The sequence below is a fragment of the Amblyomma mixtum genome, chromosome 2 (assembly GCF_055824585.1).
Source record: "Amblyomma mixtum isolate Tamu chromosome 2, ASM5582458v1, whole genome shotgun sequence".
Classification (NCBI taxonomy): domain Eukaryota; kingdom Metazoa; phylum Arthropoda; class Arachnida; order Ixodida; family Ixodidae; genus Amblyomma; species Amblyomma mixtum.
The window spans coordinates 22,016,449-22,034,120 of NC_143013.1; the positions used below are offsets into that span (position 1 = coordinate 22,016,449).

The following is a 17,672-nucleotide window of genomic DNA, read 5'->3' on the forward strand; positions in this document are numbered from 1 at the left end:
GCAAGACAGTACACATGCTTTGACCCAATTATACCACCACAACCAAATATATCAGCTGTCAAAGAAGTAATAAGAGCAGCTTTCATGAGCCTTCAGCTACATCTGTGTACATATAATAAAAATACACACTTCTTATACAGATGTGAAAGATAGGCTTCAAACAAAAAATTTACAGCTCACATCCGCAAGACAGAAGGAGCAGTATTAGTGAATGTCGAAATGATAATAAGCACATAAAAATAAGTGAAAAGACACTGCATAAATATTTATTGCCATTTTATGCGTCTGAGCCCTGGACATCAAGCAAGTGTAGAGACCACAGGGTTGTAAGCAGCAGAAGCTTGTCTTCATCAGATGGTAAGTTGAGGTCTTCACAGCGTACAAACTCTTTGGAGCCACACAATTTTTTTATTGCCTCGAGAAAGCGGAGAGGAAATTTTGCTATCTCCGGATCCTGCAATAAGGAGCAGCCATTTCATGTCCTGTTTTGTTTTGTTGCGCTGTTCTTTTCTTTTTCCTGTTTAACCCTATACTGCTCAGTGTCATGAAATGGAAAAATATCTGTAGGATAAAGTATTGCCTGCTACCTCTAGGCCTTCGATGCCTTCAATTTGGGTTTTAACACAAATCTGACAATCTGCACAGCAAGACGATATGCTAACTGCTACTAATTGGCGAAACACAGATTTCTCGAATTTCAATACTCGGTTTTGAATGTGGGTACACCGGCTAGCATAATGTGATCGTAACTTTTTTTTCTTTGATTTCTTTATAATATGAGAATTAGAGACTTCATTCGCACAAAAGAGCAATTCATGCATAGGGACATTAAATACCCGATGCATGACTGCTTATTAATCCGCCAGTGACCGGAACCACTATTTTTGATGCAATCAGTAGGTTATCGGGTGAACAATTTTTTTTTAAACCAGTAGTATTAGGCACAAGCATACATGTTCAGGAAAGTTGTACGAATGATCGAAGTTCCCTACCTCCTGGTCTTCATCATCTTCACCAGTAGACACCATGTGTGTTTCCCTGTCGTTGAACATTGACGTAACTAGCAGCACCATTTTTTCACCTGCACAGATGAAACATAGGCATACACACTAAGTGGAAATAACTGGAAACATGCGAGCCCTACCATGATCCTGCTGCAGTGGTTGCTCAGCAAGTGATTGTGACGGCACATCGGCAGCATCCTCTTCATCATCATCCGCTTCAGCTGCACCACTTTCTATAAAATACGTCACATGGCTTGGGTATCTAAACCTGATGCAGTCTTTGATGCAAGGCGCTTTGCCACTTGGCGTTGTCTCAGACATAGCCTGACGGTCAACTCCAAATGGAGGCAATCGTGTACGCATGAAATCATGAACCAGGTCTTCAGCGATGGGCACAGGATCACTTGTGCTCTTGACATGCTCCAGAACTGCTTCGAGGGCAGTGACTACAGTGGCCTTTAAAAAGAAGTGCAAAAGCTCGATTAGGTCAGACAAGCAATGTCTTCACAAACGAGCATCATGACATGCTCAAGCTAAGTTGAAAAAACAAGAAAAGGAGACAACAGAGAGGAAAAATTTATGTGGAGCGCGCACAGGAGGCAAAGTGTTGTTTGAGGTCAACGTGAACAACTAGCGAAATTATAAAGATACAATAACTTCGAACTCAGAACTGCAGTGAAGTAAGTATAGCATCAAACAATGTTATTTCTAAGAGAGCACTATTAAAAAAATTTTTACTTCTCTGGACAAAAAAAAGGAAAAGAAATACTGTTTTAAATTGTTTGATGATTCATAACACCCAGTTAAATTTTATTCTGTTTCAAAGGTAACCATAGTGGTACTTGATTTTAGTGGTTTTACACGGGAAAGATTACAAAAAGGCTTAGTGTTATCCTTGTAGTATAACCTAACTGCTTCGATGCTTGGTACTACTCGGCTAGGTACCCTTTCTAAATGCACATTATCATGACACAGACGAATTACGAGCTAACAAAATAACAACTATCCATGATTAGTCAAACTCAATTGACCACAGCAATGTCTTAAAAACTGTCTATTCTACAGTTGCCAGAAGAATCAAGCATGAAATAGCTAGAGACTGGAGCAGTACATAACAACAAGCTCTACAGAGCGTCATGGCAGCCTCCATCCCCTGACTAAAATGAGCATGCACCTTGTGATTTGTGTGATTTGCACCTTGGATAAAGTTGAATGTGGGAGGAACTGGAGAGGGAGGCCCTTTCGAAGTTGCACGCAGGAGTCCAGAGCAGCATCAATCAAGTTTGGTGCAAGACTTTTAAGACCGTCGCCCACTGTGCTGAGTGAAGAAAACGGCAAGCACAGTGGAAACAGAAACGGTAAACCATACTTGGCCGAAGCAGAGACTAGGAGAGAACACATGCTGCAGCAGCCACAGCAGCATCATCACTGGACAGGAGGGCACATATAAAAACACACTTGAGAATGTTTCCTGTAGCCTCTTATTGCATGAAGCATGTAGCCTTAGTGGAGGGCTATGAACATAAGCTTCAATGTTTTAAATCCCACTTGATAGGTTGTCGTCCAAAGCAGCTCCTTCATGTTACATCATTAATTTGAGGCAGAAATCAAGAAAGGCAATGACAGTGGCCAGGTTTTGCTTACAATAGCTTAACAATTACTGTGATATCTTTGAAAAAGCACTTCAGCAAGTTAATGCTGCAAGTTTGAACGTAGGAACCTTTAAACATGGACTCAAAACAAACTAGTCTAGGTTAATGAAAAAAACACCATCGTAGAGAACAAAATTAAGACAGGAGCAGCTCTCAAGAAGCCCAACTACAAACTTCGTTGTGACCTACCACTTTATACAGCACGCACAATTAATGGCCCTCGCCAACTCCCTTCCAGGCCTGTGTGACAGCCAAAATTCAGGCCCCACGAAGGCATCGGAAGGATAGTAAGCTGGGCTTGTTCTTCAAACCTAATGCGTGAAACAGTGCGAAGTAGGCAATAGAGATGACCATAGCACTCGTGGTGTTGGTTCTTTTCTGTCCTATTCTTCATGCTGCTTCAAGGCATCAATTCTCGCGGCACCAACAGTGGGTGGTGCAGACATAGCAGAAATATATAACAAAGCTAGCCCAGCTTACTTTTTTAACCAACAAAGCAATCACACGGACAATGTCAACATTGCTTATGACTACTAATGCAGTAAAAGGACACGCTTTTAATGATGCACAAAACTAATACATAAAATAGATTCAGGACAGTGATAGAACCTGGGCCAATAAAGCTTCTTTCGGAACAAACTGTACCTGGTATAATAGCTTCCACATGCACTGACAATTTTGCAACTTTTTCTGCTCTTACATTCTTTCCTTTTGCCCCATCCGTGAAAGTAAACCATGTTACATTTTCATCCACAAAACTTGAGAAGCTAAGAAAAAAGGATTGTAATGTAATTTCACGATGACGAAGTTCTTTTTCATACCAGTTTGCTTCAAGGAGAAAATGCACTTGTATAACCTTTATGGGCCTTTAGGTTTTTAAAAGAAGCAAGTGTTTTAACTGAATTAAGACATTTAAAGAATTTAGTTAATTTATCACAAAAAGCGGACTATTTAATCCTGTGGTTGGTGCATGAGCGGTTATGATTAACAAAAAATATTACCATATTACTGAATTTACACGATACAATGCATAATCATATGATGTAGTGGTTTTGTGCGACAGTGATCAGGATAGCATGATATTCTGTGTGCTTTCTTAAGAATGAGCAAGCTAGCAAAACTTAACATTTGAGACAGTTGGCTGTTATATGACATAGCTGATGAAATGAGAAGTGGCACAAAAAAAAATCTTGGAGCAAGCTGGGAGCAAGCTTGGAAACACTTACTGGTTCTGATAAGTGCTTATCGTGATGTGCGTAGAGTGAGTTCCGGAAGATTCTGGAGTCCATGCCTGGTGGATAGTTCCCCGTGGCATATACAACAAGTCTCCTGGCTTTCAGAGGAAGCAGGCAGAAAAAACTGAGGACCGTTGCAGAACGAAACATGGGTCAGTCTGTGTTACGTGAAGCTTACAGTAACCCCTCAAGCACAAGGGAGCCATGCCAACATGCTGCGAATTTTTGTGCATGCTGAAAAACTAGTTAGTGCATACTTCGGGACATAAAAAAGTTGCATAAATTACACAAATGGAAGACAGGACATGGGGCAAGCATAACTACCGTTGGCAACGTCCATGTCCCGCCTTGAATTCATTTATTTTGCTCAACATTTCCAAACCTCACAAAATAAAAAAATAAACGAAGCACAATTCTTGGCAGTACAAACACACATTTGATATATGGAGTCACAAAGAAGAGCATCACTTGCTCATAGAATTATCTGCCTTAACTTTATCGGAAGCAAGAGGTTAAAATAAATAAATAAATAAATAAAACATACAGCCAGCAGCAGAACTTTACGGGAGAGAGAGATAGAGAGAGCAAACCTTAAATAAACATATATAGAGGATGAGCCGGCACAGATAGCGGGGATGTGTGTGTTGCAGCAATACCTTGAAACCTACAGGCCTAGTACTGACAGCAGTGGATGCGGCATACACGTCTCCTTAAACCTGCAGCCATTTCAGGCAACCGGCTTATACGACTTTGCCTAAGTAAGTTTTTTTACACATCCGCATCCCATAAACTTTTGCGGCTGACCATATAAGCAAAATGCTTGGAGTACACAAGGCAGGCCATGCTAAACTACATAGTCTTCACTATTCACCTACCTTCAATGTGAACTCATGACTTGGCTCACCAATATCAGCAGCATCAAAATCACTACTGTAAGTGCGAGGCAATTCAATGGGAGGTTTGTAAAGCTTCCAGCATTTTTCGCCTTCCAACTGCACTATAAAAACCTGCAAGAAAATTTGCAATACAAAATTATGAGTAATCAAGAAGAAATTGCAAGGATTTCTTCATACATCTAAATAACAATCTTGAGCCTGATTTGATCTGAGCAGAAGATAACAGACACACACTTCACAATAGGCAGAGTACCATCTGGGAGAAACAACTGGCTGTGACAGAAGTGCTGTTATGAACTAGCTGCCCAAAGCCACAGAGTAGCAGGGAAGCTCAGAAACTTGTTAGCTTAGCTTACGAAGTTTAGATCAGTAGATGCCAAGCTAGTGTTATTAGAAAGTGCAAATGAGGGCTACAATGCTGACAGTAGGTTCTGCAGTCAATAGATAAGGATTAAAACAGGGAGGCAGACATGAACAAAACACCAACAAGAAATTTCTCCAGAAAAATATAGATGTAGAAAACCACACTTTATGATGACTCTTGTTTCTTAAGGAACAGCTCTCGTAAGCAAAACATTTCACGTCCTCAAACTGATTATTTGTATTTGCAAGTGAGTTTTACAAATGTGTTTGCTATGCTTTATAAATGTATGTTTGCTACCATGTGAATGGGTGATGCAATATTTATAGTCGTGTTCTTTCCATATAGATGTGGTCCCTTAATGTATACTTGTTTCTACAGTTTGTATTCTCACAATCTATTGCCTCTGATATCAGTTTTGCTTTGGACCAGCCACTAAACTTGAGGATGAAGATTTAAGTACCCAAGTGTACATTTGAAAACAATTTACTTAATAAAAGACAAGAAAAGAAAGAAGAAAGAAAGGAAGATGATTTCCCAGGCTACAGTGATATCAACTCAAGCTCACTGAAACTACTACACACAAATCTGGTGAGTCACCTAAGCACTTGCGTTACTATAATGTAGTTTGCAAGCAAACCTTTGGCAGTGGTCAGCCAAGAGGCCACCTTCCATTTATGTCCTATCCGTTGCCTAGTGCTCACACAAGTGACAGCAATGAACTTGTGTCCAGTGAGTCAATGAGTGTCTGATGCAACAAGGAATGGTTAGGGTTTGAAAAAACAAGACAAGAAAAGAGATGACCAAATGGCAAGAAGCCCTTTTAGAAGGTAATTTCAAAATTCAAACCTTGTGAACCTACAAAGCTGACCATAACCTCGGCAACCACTTGTTTGCGAAATTTTGCACAGAGAATTTTGCAGTTCACTTTTCACATTATCAACAATCACACTACGCTTGATGCTCAGTCTAGAGCCACGTCTCGGGTCTGTATGCAATAATGCCCGAATGTAAAATGCAAGAACAACACAACTTGCCTCCACATCATCATAATGAGGGGCCAACCCCTGCGCAGATGGGGGAGTGATGTAAGCATTGCATCCCACGAGGCAGCCAAAGAAGCACTCCAGTTTCTCCAGCACCTCCCAGAGACCATCCTGTGGAGACATTTGAGCATGCTCAACTCTGCCCTTCACAAGTCACACTGGCACTGTGTACTTAAAATTGAAACAAGACAGTGGTAGCCTCTCAGTTTTCCATCCAGCAGTCTGCTAGGTTTTTAGCCATGCTCAACATAATTCCCAGGAAACGCAATGAAACACACAGACAGATCATAACTGCAGGATTTACATTTCTGGTCACTATAATGACCTTTTGTTAAGAGTCCGCATTGCTTTTCAGACTACTTGCGGGGTGAAGAGTCAATTTTGAACCAACGCGTGTTGCTTTACAGCATTTCATACATATAAACAAACAGCAACAACCAATTTTTTTTTTTCCCCCTTTGTTCCAATGTGATTTGTGCAAAGGCAGTACCATGGCACCCTGCTGGCAATAACACTTCGTACTGCGTGGGTTGGCAAGCATGCTGACCTTGATCCGGCTTCTTGGTGGCAAGTGTTCCTTGCTGACATATTTTCACCGGGAAGAAGGAGAAGGTCAAAGGGACAACAGCACTATTTTAAATACCAATGAGATCTGAACATGCTGCTTTTTCTACACATTTTTTTTAGACAATATAGGTTTGGTAATATTGAAAAATGTGTATTGCCGAACCATGGTGCCTTGTGGTGTAAGGAGCAGTGTGCTATGGTGTGGTATGTATGCTATGGCATGTATTGTACGGCAGAGTACGGCATGGTATGTTACAGTATGGCATATGGGGTTTAATGTGCCGAAGCTGCACCTGGGTCATTATGAAGGGCTCAAGATTAATTTTGACCACCTGCAGTTCTTCAAGGCGCACTGACATAACACAGCACAGCACGTGGATGCTTTTCCATTCTGGCCATGCTGAAATGCAGTCACTGGAACCAGAATTCAGTCCAACCTAGAGCTCAGCTGCAGCATGTCATAGCCACTGAGCCACTGCAGAGGGTTGCAATTAGAATTATAACAATTTCAATTAAAAGTGGTGCGTGCAACCAGTAAAGTGCCTTCGGGGTATACGTATTCAAAGGCTATTCCAAGCCACTGTGGAGAGCCCAGATAAAAACACAATGCAAGTGTCATGAAAATGAGGAACAAAAGTGCATTACCACCCATCGCTGCGGCTGGTGGATTTGCATTGTAGCTTTGTCATTTTCAAACAGTTTCTTTGCCTTAGCCTCAGTAGCACGTCCCTGCCTCTCAAAGTTTGTCCTCTTCCCATCCTCATACTTGCACAAAGCAATGTCCTTTGCAAAGTATATTTGCTTCTCCTTGAGCAAGGCAAAGAAGTTGTCTTTTCCAAATAGTGGTGCCCACCGCTCGGCGTGACCAACTCGATTCTGAGATATGAACGGTTCTCGCTCCCAGTGCTTTTCCACAAACGCTTCAAATGAAAGTGGAGTCAGCAGAAACTCCACAATATGAAGTGGCGTCTCGAAATTTTGGCCCAGGACACTCGAGGTACTGTCAGTGCTGCAAGGAAATAAGGGACACTTATAAACAAAAAATAAATACCCCTTCTTTCAAGCTGACTATAATAACATCAATGCAGCCCTGCTCAGTATGACCTGCAATGCAAAGGCAATGATCACACCAATTTATAGTAATCAACTGAATGCAGTGCGATACACTTCAGAGAAAGCCTGACCCTTTCCACTGGCACCACAGTCGGGCTCTTGCTGCTTCAAAAAGGAAGCTCCAGCCAAGTTTTGCATGCTGCAAGTGATGCTGAGCCTGACTATAAATGCTGATCCTCTTTCTCGAATTTATAATTTGATTTCTTTTTTTTCTTTTTTTCAGCCATAGATGTCAGGGAAGTGAGGTGCACATTTCATCGACGTTTGCATCAGTGAACAGTTTTATAAAGACAGCAGTAACTAAGATGCAAAATTAGCTACTTCTGCTTACGGGCGAGTTCTGGTTATATCAGTTTGTGCTTAAGTACTGTTCAAGGAAATCTTTTCATTTATTTGTACTACTGCACCTAATGACAACACAATGATAAAGGCCCATTTCCCTAAGGAATTCCAGCAGGACCTAATGCATGATACAGGATTTGGAAACACGATGCCACAGAGAACAATAAAAAAAAAGTAATCTGCAGCAGTACATTAGCATTGTCCAAGGCATATTCACAAGTTTTAAATACAGTGTCACCGCCTCGCGGCCATCTACAGTACTGCCCGAGAGATGATCCAACTTGATCTAGTATCTCCAACGGAAGCTTCTTTTTGAGTCAAGTCATTATTTTTTGCACATAGGCACAGTGACGGGCTATTATAATATTCAAGTTAATGATTAAAGACCATAACATGGGCAGAAAACATAAAAGCAACCATACCTTCTACCTACTACGCAACTGAACTGTCCGGTCACAGGTGATATTACCTACACACATTTCCTCTAAATTCAAGACACAAGAATTGTGGGGACTCGCCCTGTTCTGTCTCTTTTCGTTTGCTTGCCCACGATGCATCTTAACTACACAGGGCGCCTGAATTGGGACGACATGAGCTTCACAGATGGTGTGATTGCTTTGTACAGGGGAGACAGCTCTCTTCGGCTTGAGAACTCATCGCGTGCTGACACTGTGGTGCGGTGCTCCGCTCTCCGCCAGTGGGGAGAGGCCTCATGGGAACATTTTCCCGTGAGCTCAGCCCGTCCAGCCTCATAACTTCTCCCTGCCAACAATCACTCATAACTTTGCTGGTGAAGAGACGATCTCGATTCTTTAGTGTAATTTGTTGCTAGCTGGCGTTATTGTAACTGTAACAATGGATGCCTTGTTTGTGTCAGCCAGAGTGCCGTCATTCTTCTGTGCCCTCATAGCTAGGTCCGCCGTATCAGCGTCCGCAATCACGAGATGGGGTTCGTCGTTCTAGAAAGCGAGTCAATAGCACGGACGTCTTAACGCAGTATGAGACAGCACAATACAGCAATAGGCTAGCACAGCTGCCTATCATCTCTTGGGCAGCCATATTGGTCTTTTAGTGGCACCCTCTATAGCCCGTGGAATTTTCCAATATTATAAAACAGTCACCTCTCAATAATTTGAACTAGAAGTGGACCTAAAATTTGTTTGAATTACACAGTCTGAATTAACGAGAGCTTTTTTAAATACATTTCTTCATGACAAGACCAGATAATCAGTTAATGGGTGTCCACAGTAAAAGCACTGCATAAAACTATAGAGCAAGTTTACTAATAAGGGAGTAATTACTCATTGACATCCACCCGAGCGCAGCCATACGGCTACAAAGGAAAGCTATACAGCTTTCTCAGAAACTTCGTAGTTAAAGAAAAATTTGTCCTGGTCCGGGGTTCGAACCCGGGACCACCGCTTCACCGGAGCAGTCGCTCTACCAATTGAGCTAACCGGGACGGTAAGCTTATGGCAGGGCGAGAGCCAGCAAGTTTACTATATTCGAATCGGAGTGAAAGCACAGATTTGTGCTACGTAGAAGACGATGGTGACCAGGCAGTGCCGCGGGATGAAGCAGATGGCAGATGATGAAGACGACGCTCTCCAATGCACAGTGCGAGAGTGTGGTGCAGTTTAACACGAGGCATGTTGGCTGCAGCGATCACCTAGTGGTCTCGCTGAGCGGCCCTTAAAGGAGATCTGTTCGCGCAACCGCGGGTTCGACTCCTGGTCATGGATACTGATTCAATTTCTTTTTCTCTTTTTCATGTTTTGTCCTCTAACTCAGCTGAAGGTCAAATTTATACGGTCCGCGATTGAAGCCCAAGGTCCCGTAGTGAAGCTTTCGCTTCAAAAATAACTCCCCTGGTCTGAGCCTTTGTCTAGAGACATTAATTCCCACACTTTCCACTAGCATCCAGAAAATGGAGGCTCTCTGACCAAACTCGCCGCTTTTCATGTGCAGATAGACGCACATCATGTATAAGGAATGTTCCTTGAATTGCGGTGTTGCATTTCTAGTACCGTCAGGCAGCTTGCAACGTCATCTTCAACGCTCTTACAGCAACTACCATAAATAACCTATTGGTGACATTCATGCTGACAGAAGCCGGTTTCGTAATACTGGATAATACAGCACCATTGGCCACTGGTTAAACCATGCAAGACATTACATCATGCATGCGCTTCCCGAAAGTGCTGATGATGTCACCTGAGATTCCATTTCTGCATTCTCTAATGAAAGCTGAGGAGCACAGCTAAGCATTCTAATTATCTTGTAAACCTTATTTAACACCATCAAAGCTCACTTCAGGGTCCATTCCAAGAAAAATAGCTGTTTTGGACATAACAGCAAGATGACCAATCTGTGGATTGGTTTTTTCTATTGCAACATGAAGCAAAAATAGTCAGCGCCATTATTTAGCTTATTCTTTATTAACATGTAGTACTTTCATACAAAGATATTCTACAAATAAAATCCACCATACAGTTCCACTCCTCGAGGCCCGAAAACTAAAGGCAAGAACCAGACATACATAGAGAGCAGTGGAGACGGAGAAACCAACAGAGGGCAACCTAGGCGAAAAAAAATCGTTTAAGAATTATTCTCCTCCGTCTTCACTGATTTGCCTGTGCCACTGGAAGTCCTCAAATACAAGGTTGGTGCTCATCTCTCTGGTCAGCTGCTTCTTGAGCTTTGCGCGATCAAAGATTCTCTTCTCCTGAAGCTTGGGGTAGACTTCCTCAGGCTCTGACTTGGCAAGCTTAAAGGGAACATCAGCAATCAAGTCACCAGACATGGGCCCCAGATAGAGCTGCACTCTGAGAACATATGAAATGATTATGCCGATAGCATCCTCATGGTTGAGTGTTGACGATGCCAGGCAAGCATCAGTTTCCTTCAGCAGGCCATCCAAGGCAATTCCTCTCCTGTCTCGGTTCTCCGATGCCAAAGGCAGCAGGTGGAACACTTTGGAGAAGGCAGCACCAGGAAGAATGGGGCAGTTCTCGTTACTGTCCACAGACGCCACCACCTTGGAGTAATGCCCGTGGACAAGCGTGACCTCCGTGTTCTGCAGCACCAGGACCTTGATGTTTCGGACGTTCTTTTTGGAGTAATTGGAGATGGACACGTGCGCGTTTATCTTGTCATCGTGGAAGTAGATTTCTTTGTCGAGCACAACCTCGAGTTCCACCTTGCCTGGACTGAGCGTGAAGCCCTTGCAGACTACGGTCGTCGGCTGGCGCTCGCTCTGCATGAGTGGCGCGTACTGCACCTTGCGGATAGCCATGTTGACGGTGCTGCGTCGGTGAGCTTTCTGCTGGTCGTCCTCAGCGACGTAGACGCGCAGCTCGTACTCGACACCCAGAGGTTTACCACGGTCATTGGGGCCAGGCTGAAGCGTGACGGACATGGGCGCATTTGCAGGCAGGTTGAAGCTGAAGGCATACGCGTTGTTTCCCAATTTGCGTAGCAAGCGCTGCTGCAGGTCGGACACCTGGGTAACCTGATTGCGCTCGGGCACTACCTGGTCATGGGCGAGGAACAGTTGTCGGTAAAAGTGCAGTCCCATCACTTCGTCCTCCTCGCGACCATACCGGAACGTGGTGATCACTTGGCCGTACACCTTGCGGCCCTTGAGATAATCATTGTCGACCACGACGACGCCCTCCACGGGATCGCAGCTGTCTCCTCGCTGCGCGAAGTCCCGCTTGCCAATGTAGACGGTGAGCTTACCGTTGGGCGAGACTTTCTTGTACACCTTTACGGCGACGACGAGGCACAGCAAGACGAAGAACGCCATTGTGAACGTGTGTACGCGGTGACAGACGTGCAGAACGTCTGTCGTGATGCGTACTGCGTCGGCGAACGAGGCGTGCTCGTATTTATGCAGTCGCCGGAGTGCCGCAGTCGGATGACGCGCAGCTAACGAGATTAAGTTGAAGCCCTACGACTGCGGCGCCCGTACAGAGTAAAAGGTCCCCAAGAAATGTGGCTTCTCCATGATCCGTGAGGATCATCGACAAGCAAACCGAATAACGGGCAACAGCTTGACTTTGAGAGAGGTTGCAGCTAGCTTTAGAAAGCTCCTGTTGACTTACCAGGTGTTGCTGCGAGTTTTCTTTCTTTTGGTGAGTCCTTCACCATCAGTCTTTCGCTTAGTCTTCATTGCCAGCCAGGTAACTTCCACAAGCAACAAACGTTTCGAACGAGGCAAATTATGTAATGGTAGGTCACGGTCGTAGACGTACCGAAACACCGAAACAAACCGCTAACCACGTGCACGCCGCGCCAGAGTGTTTGTGCGCTGTTGCCAGACGTGGCTGCATGGGTAGAGGAACAGTCCCCGAAAACACGCTAAACGTTTATTGTGTCCATTGCTTATCTTCGCCCTGCGTTTTTCGCTTTAATTTTTAAATATGCGGTACTAACCCGCACAATCAGCACTCCGCATGAGGGACTTGCCTCGCACGAAAGCTCAAGGCCCAAATTATTTTCTCGATGTGCAACTCTACTTCGTATCAATTTATTATCAAAACCTTAGTAAGCAAATCGCATTGTTAAAAAAATAATAAACGACAGTTCATAACTCTTTACCCCTTGCCCCTCTTTTAATGTCTTGTCCTGTGTCCACCTAGACCAAATATTTGAGAACTGGTGAGATGTTCGATTCCTTTTCGGAAGGCGTCCTCAGTTCAGGATGCCGGCAGCCGCTGCGTTCTCGCTATGGTGGCTAGAATAGTTCTCGCGCGCCCGTTCTATCAGCAAATTAAATTGGTTTTTGAGGAAAGGAAATGGCGCAGTATCCGTCTCGCATATCTCGGCGGACACCTGAACCGCGTCGTAAGGGAAGGAATTGGTGGGAGTGAAAGAAGAAAGAGGTGCCGTGGAGGAGGTCCCCGGAATAATTTCGACCACCACAGCACACGGGTGCCTCTTGCGTTTCGCCTCCAGCGAAACGTGGCCGCCGCGGTCGGGTTCGAACCCGGGTACTCCGGCTCGGCAGACGAGCGCCTTACCACTGAGCCACCGCGGCGGGTGAAGTTCTGTCAGCTGTTGCTGGTCCGAGCTGGAAAGACAGCTCACCATGCTTTTCCTTTCCCGTCTTCTAATTCGCGACTGGGACGTGCATGCAAAAAAAGGCCAGCTCCACAGTGACGCCTCTTTCTCTCTCCCGTCTTTCACCCGCTCCTGCCCCTCCCTGGAGGCCTCTACTATAGCACCTTTCTCTCTTCCTTCTTTCACTCCATCTTCCTCCATTCCCTCAAGGTGTGGTTGATGTGCCTACTGAGAATGCCAACAGTTACTGCGCTTTTCCTTTCCTCTCTCTCAAGAACATTTTTCTTCCCTTCCCTCAGGGTGTGCACATGGTCGAGGATTCAATGGAGAGGAGACTGCACCTTTCCTAACAGTATTTTAATGCAAAAGCATATATATGACTCATCACAAATTAAACCTGGCGTTGTCCAGACAAAACAGCCAAAACTCCAATGACGTCACCATGGTCCCAAACTGGTGGCTCTAAAGCAGGGCGGTGACAAGTTTACAACTTTACTAGAGTCAACAGAGGACTCAATGTATATGTAGACATTCATATCCTTTAGGTCAAAGGCCTATAGAGCTTTTCACGTTTGCTTTTTTGAGTACAGCCATACTTCCACGGGGCTCTGCCAGCAGCGTTCTGATTGGCGGATTTCCTACAGGCATCTAATGCGCATGTGCAGCACAGTCCAACTGCACGCACACTCAGTCAAGCTGCAAACAGCGAAAAGGTCGATCGTGGAGGGCACAGGATAATTTGGACCACCCAGGGTTCTTTTAATATGTACTGACATTGCACAGTACATGGCCTCTAGCATTTCGCCTCTATATAAATCAAATGCAACTGCTGCGGTCGGGATTGAACCAGAGTCTTTTGGGTCAGAAGCCGAGCACCATAACTACTGAGCCACGGCAGCTGCTTAAGGCCTTTACAGAAGACCTTAGGGTGAATGCGTTTGACATAAAAGCCTTTACCCTGAAGGTCTTCAAACTAAAGGCTTTTTAGACATTAGTACTAGTTACTGACTAGTAAATAAATATAACTGATCTGTAGTCCATGATGAGACAAATACTTTCACATTCACAGCAAGTAAATAGTCTTAATACCCTCCGTATATTATTTCAAAAAGGTGAGGAGTGTCAGAGGCCACGGTGTTGTGGTCAGATTACTGTATCGAGCTCTCAACTATTACCTATTGTTGTGCCACTTTACTACTTCATGTGGAATGACAAATGCTGCATGCGTTTCATTAGTTGCAGCTAGAAACAGAGGCACCCAGCTGTCAACCACTAACATATAAACTGAATGTTTTTTTAAAAGACATAAGGCATTTCGAATGTACAATTCTGGAAATGAGGCACATCAAGATCTATCCAAAACTGATTCTATATGCCTTGAAATGCCAAATGCCCATCTGAATAACATAACCGATATACTGATAGTGCTTCTACTGGATATCCCTAACATTCAGCATAAATTAGAAATTTCAAAGTTTCTGAAACACCCACACTTGTGCAACATGTACTACATGCCATGAACTACATAAGCACATAAATATATACAGCAGTCTCTTGTCAATTCAAACTTCCTTAACTGAAACTTATTATTATATGTGGATGACATTTCGCTATAGTCCAAATAAAGTGTAGCAAACATGGTTGGTTGGTTTATGGGGTTTAACGTCCCAAAGCAACTAAGGCTATGAGAGACGCCGTAGTGGAGGGCTCCGGAAATTTCGACCACCTGGGGTTCTTAATTCACATTATCAAGTTGACTGTAGTACAGTTAACCAACACTTGTAAGTATACAAGCAAGCATTTGCAAGTGGTATCATACACACCACTCTACACTTGCCTCAATGAAACAGCCTTCACTCATGCTCAAGAAGTGTGCCCCCTCTGTGTGCTGGTGGAGAACTGCTTTAACAATATTAACATGTATGCTATGGCTATTTGATCTGCATTTCATACAGTTGAACATGTTCCTCCTAGTTAAATCACACAGTACTGTCCTGTCTTAGCACGAAAGACTCTAGGATGCAGTCATCGTTTTTTTCAAGCAATTTAGCATTATTCATAAGCAAAGTCCGCTGCTACTGCCAAGGTCTATGCATGATGCATTTTTTATTTCATATTTCATCTTTGAGACGCACTTTTTAGGTTTCAATAAGATTATTTAATAGCTTTTGGTACTAGACAAAGTCATCAAATATGAATAACTTACCAGTCGCAAAGAAATTAGAAAGACATACACACTATTACAACTAGAATGCTTATAATGGCATGGTATGCGAGGTTTGACTCTTTATAAGCCGCAGGCTGTATGCACGTCTCACATGCATGCAATTGGCAGAATTGCACTTGGAATGACTAGAAACTGAATTACATGACTTTCAGGCAGTTTCAACCACTACTTTTGTAGTAAGAAAGGGGTACATATTTGTACGACTGACTTCGCAAAGAGACCTCTAACGTGGTATGCAAAAAAAACGCATTAGAATTAAAAATTGCATTAATAAATATTATGAGGTAATTGATTAGTGGAAAATAATCAACACCTCAATGGTTTTTTTAGATTTTGTATTTCCCGCCGAGATGGTCTGTGTTGAAGTGTACACCCGACGCGTAAAGACACAAAACAGGGAGACCTATTCGGTAGTTTTCAGCAGGTAAAAATATGGCATGCATGTGCACGATTGGCCATTTGCTGGCACTTAAAAGTGTATGGAACAACATGTGTGCCACTGTCCTCCCAAAGCAGCACATGAGCTACGAGCTACAGTGAATCTCCAGATGAATTTTGATCACCTGGAGTTTTGATGTGTACTAATATCACAGAGTGCACCATCATTTTTGCACTTCGCCTGCACCTCTATGTGGCAGCCTCAGCCAGTACACAATCCCGCAACGTTGGCAGATAAACATCACAGCCATTAATCCAGCGCAGCAGATAGAAAAATTAAGCCAATGCAAAACAGTATGCAGAATTAAATGAATGCAATGTTTATCCTCTATTCACTAGGGAGTATAATAAAGCAGCTTCTGTCCACGAAACCATGACATTATTTGCAACCAAGTACAATGGGACCTGAGCATACACACAGTGCTGAGCATGCAAGTGCATGCTCAGCAATTATTAGCCCCTTTGTCGCAACCAGTACTATTTCAAACTATGCATGCAATGTCATATCACTATTTAATATTGTCGTGTGAAAGGCGTGTGTGTCGTGCTTTTTGTCAGTATTTTTGAGCAAGTTCACACAGCAAGAAGAAAAATTTTGCATGTCCTGGTACACCAATTAACCCATATATGCCCAACAGCCTACATGTAGCACACTTGTTTTGAGTAGTAACTCTAAAAGTTTATTGTGAGCTTGCACCTACTACCGCAGGTTCAAGAGGGTCTTAACTTTTCCTGTGCAAGGGTTGTGATGTGTGTATTCAGTTTGGCGATCTCTCTGAACGCACACAACGCACAAGTCTCTTCTGGACGCAATGTTTGAAATTCGACCCAGTCAACTACATCACAGTTCTGCAAGAATCCTGCAAGATGTCAAACGTTTGAAGTTTTACCATGTGTAACAGGCAGTTATCACGTAGTATCCTATATTGCAGGGCAGCTCAAAAGTTAGCGTTGAGACAAATATATCCACCAATAAAAGGATGACTCTGAATTACGAGGTGAAATAAACGTTTATATAAAGAAAGAACACTTTTTTCAAACTTCTGGGCTAAAGTTTTTGAGTTTATGGTCGTTCAATAGTCACAAAGCCCCGCTCCGATGTATTTGTCGGCACTGACCGGTGGACATATCGGCCAATGGGCACAGGGCTTTCAGAGGGTTTTGAGGTTGACAGTTCCATAAACCAGCTCCAGACTTCCACAACAACTTACGTACCAAGGAATAAAATCTTGCCACAAACCTAAATGAACATAAAGGATTTTTAGCACAACGGGGACAACACAAGAAAAATCCTTTATTATGTCTGAAAACCAACTAGCTCAGCAGTTAACCCTCTTAAACTAAATGAACACATGATCATGTCTGTCATTTGTGTATGCTATATCAGAGAGACAAGCCCAGATATAAACATGCATTGACCTGTGTATATTGTTAAGATCAGTCAAGTACATTCAACACCAATGGAAGCCCTGCAACCAACTGTGTCAACCTATGGTTGTGATATTGCAGTCAGCTGCGATATCACGATGATAGGTCATCACTGGTTGCATAACCTGCTTTAAGGGGCATTTGCTACTTTGTTATTGACTGTTATCAGACTACATTGTGCATGGTTGGTTGGAATAGCTGCTTTAACTCTTGTGGTGTACGAAATCCTCCACATAAGGTTCATCCCTTGTCTCGGGAATGATGCATGTCTCTCAACACATTACAAAGGACTCCAGGGC

At 43.4% G+C, this 17,672-nt stretch overlaps 2 protein-coding genes across 2 annotated transcripts; both read right to left on the reverse strand.

Moving 5' to 3' along the window:
* Positions 1-250: 250 nt before the first annotated feature.
* LOC149358655 (ribosomal oxygenase 2-like) lies at positions 251-12,537 on the reverse strand. The gene is made up of 9 exons (XM_089570808.1): positions 12,323-12,537; positions 7,407-7,770; positions 6,186-6,305; positions 4,767-4,898; positions 3,883-3,989; positions 2,202-2,322; positions 1,145-1,460; positions 993-1,081; positions 251-454 (listed from the first exon to the last, which is right to left on the reverse strand). Exons 1-9 carry the CDS (start codon positions 12,388-12,390, stop codon positions 278-280), a joined length of 1,494 nt encoding a protein of 497 aa, XP_089426934.1. The 5' UTR covers positions 12,391-12,537; the 3' UTR covers positions 251-277.
* On the reverse strand, positions 10,634-12,271 carry Arr2 (arrestin 2). Its single transcript, XM_089570809.1, has one exon. It carries the CDS (start codon positions 12,022-12,024, stop codon positions 10,822-10,824), a length of 1,203 nt encoding a protein of 400 aa, XP_089426935.1. The 5' UTR covers positions 12,025-12,271; the 3' UTR covers positions 10,634-10,821.
* Positions 12,538-17,672: the final 5,135 nt, after the last annotated feature.

Bases quoted from the DNA above. Each gene is read 5' to 3' on its own strand.
- Arr2 (XM_089570809.1), bottom strand. From the start codon at position 12,024: ATGGCGTTCTTCGTCTTGCTGTGCCTCGTCGTCGCCGTAAAGGTGTAC.
- LOC149358655 (XM_089570808.1), bottom strand. From the start codon at position 12,390: ATGAAGACTAAGCGAAAGACTGATGGTGAAGGACTCACCAAAAGAAAG. The intron at 6,306-7,406 runs GTAATGCACTTT...ATGTCTCCACAG, and splicing joins ACCAGCCGCAGCGATGGGTG to GATGGTCTCTGGGAGGTGCT. The intron at 2,323-3,882 runs GTAAGTGTTTCC...TTCTTCACTCAG, and splicing joins ATAAGCACTTATCAGAACCA to CACAGTGGGCGACGGTCTTA.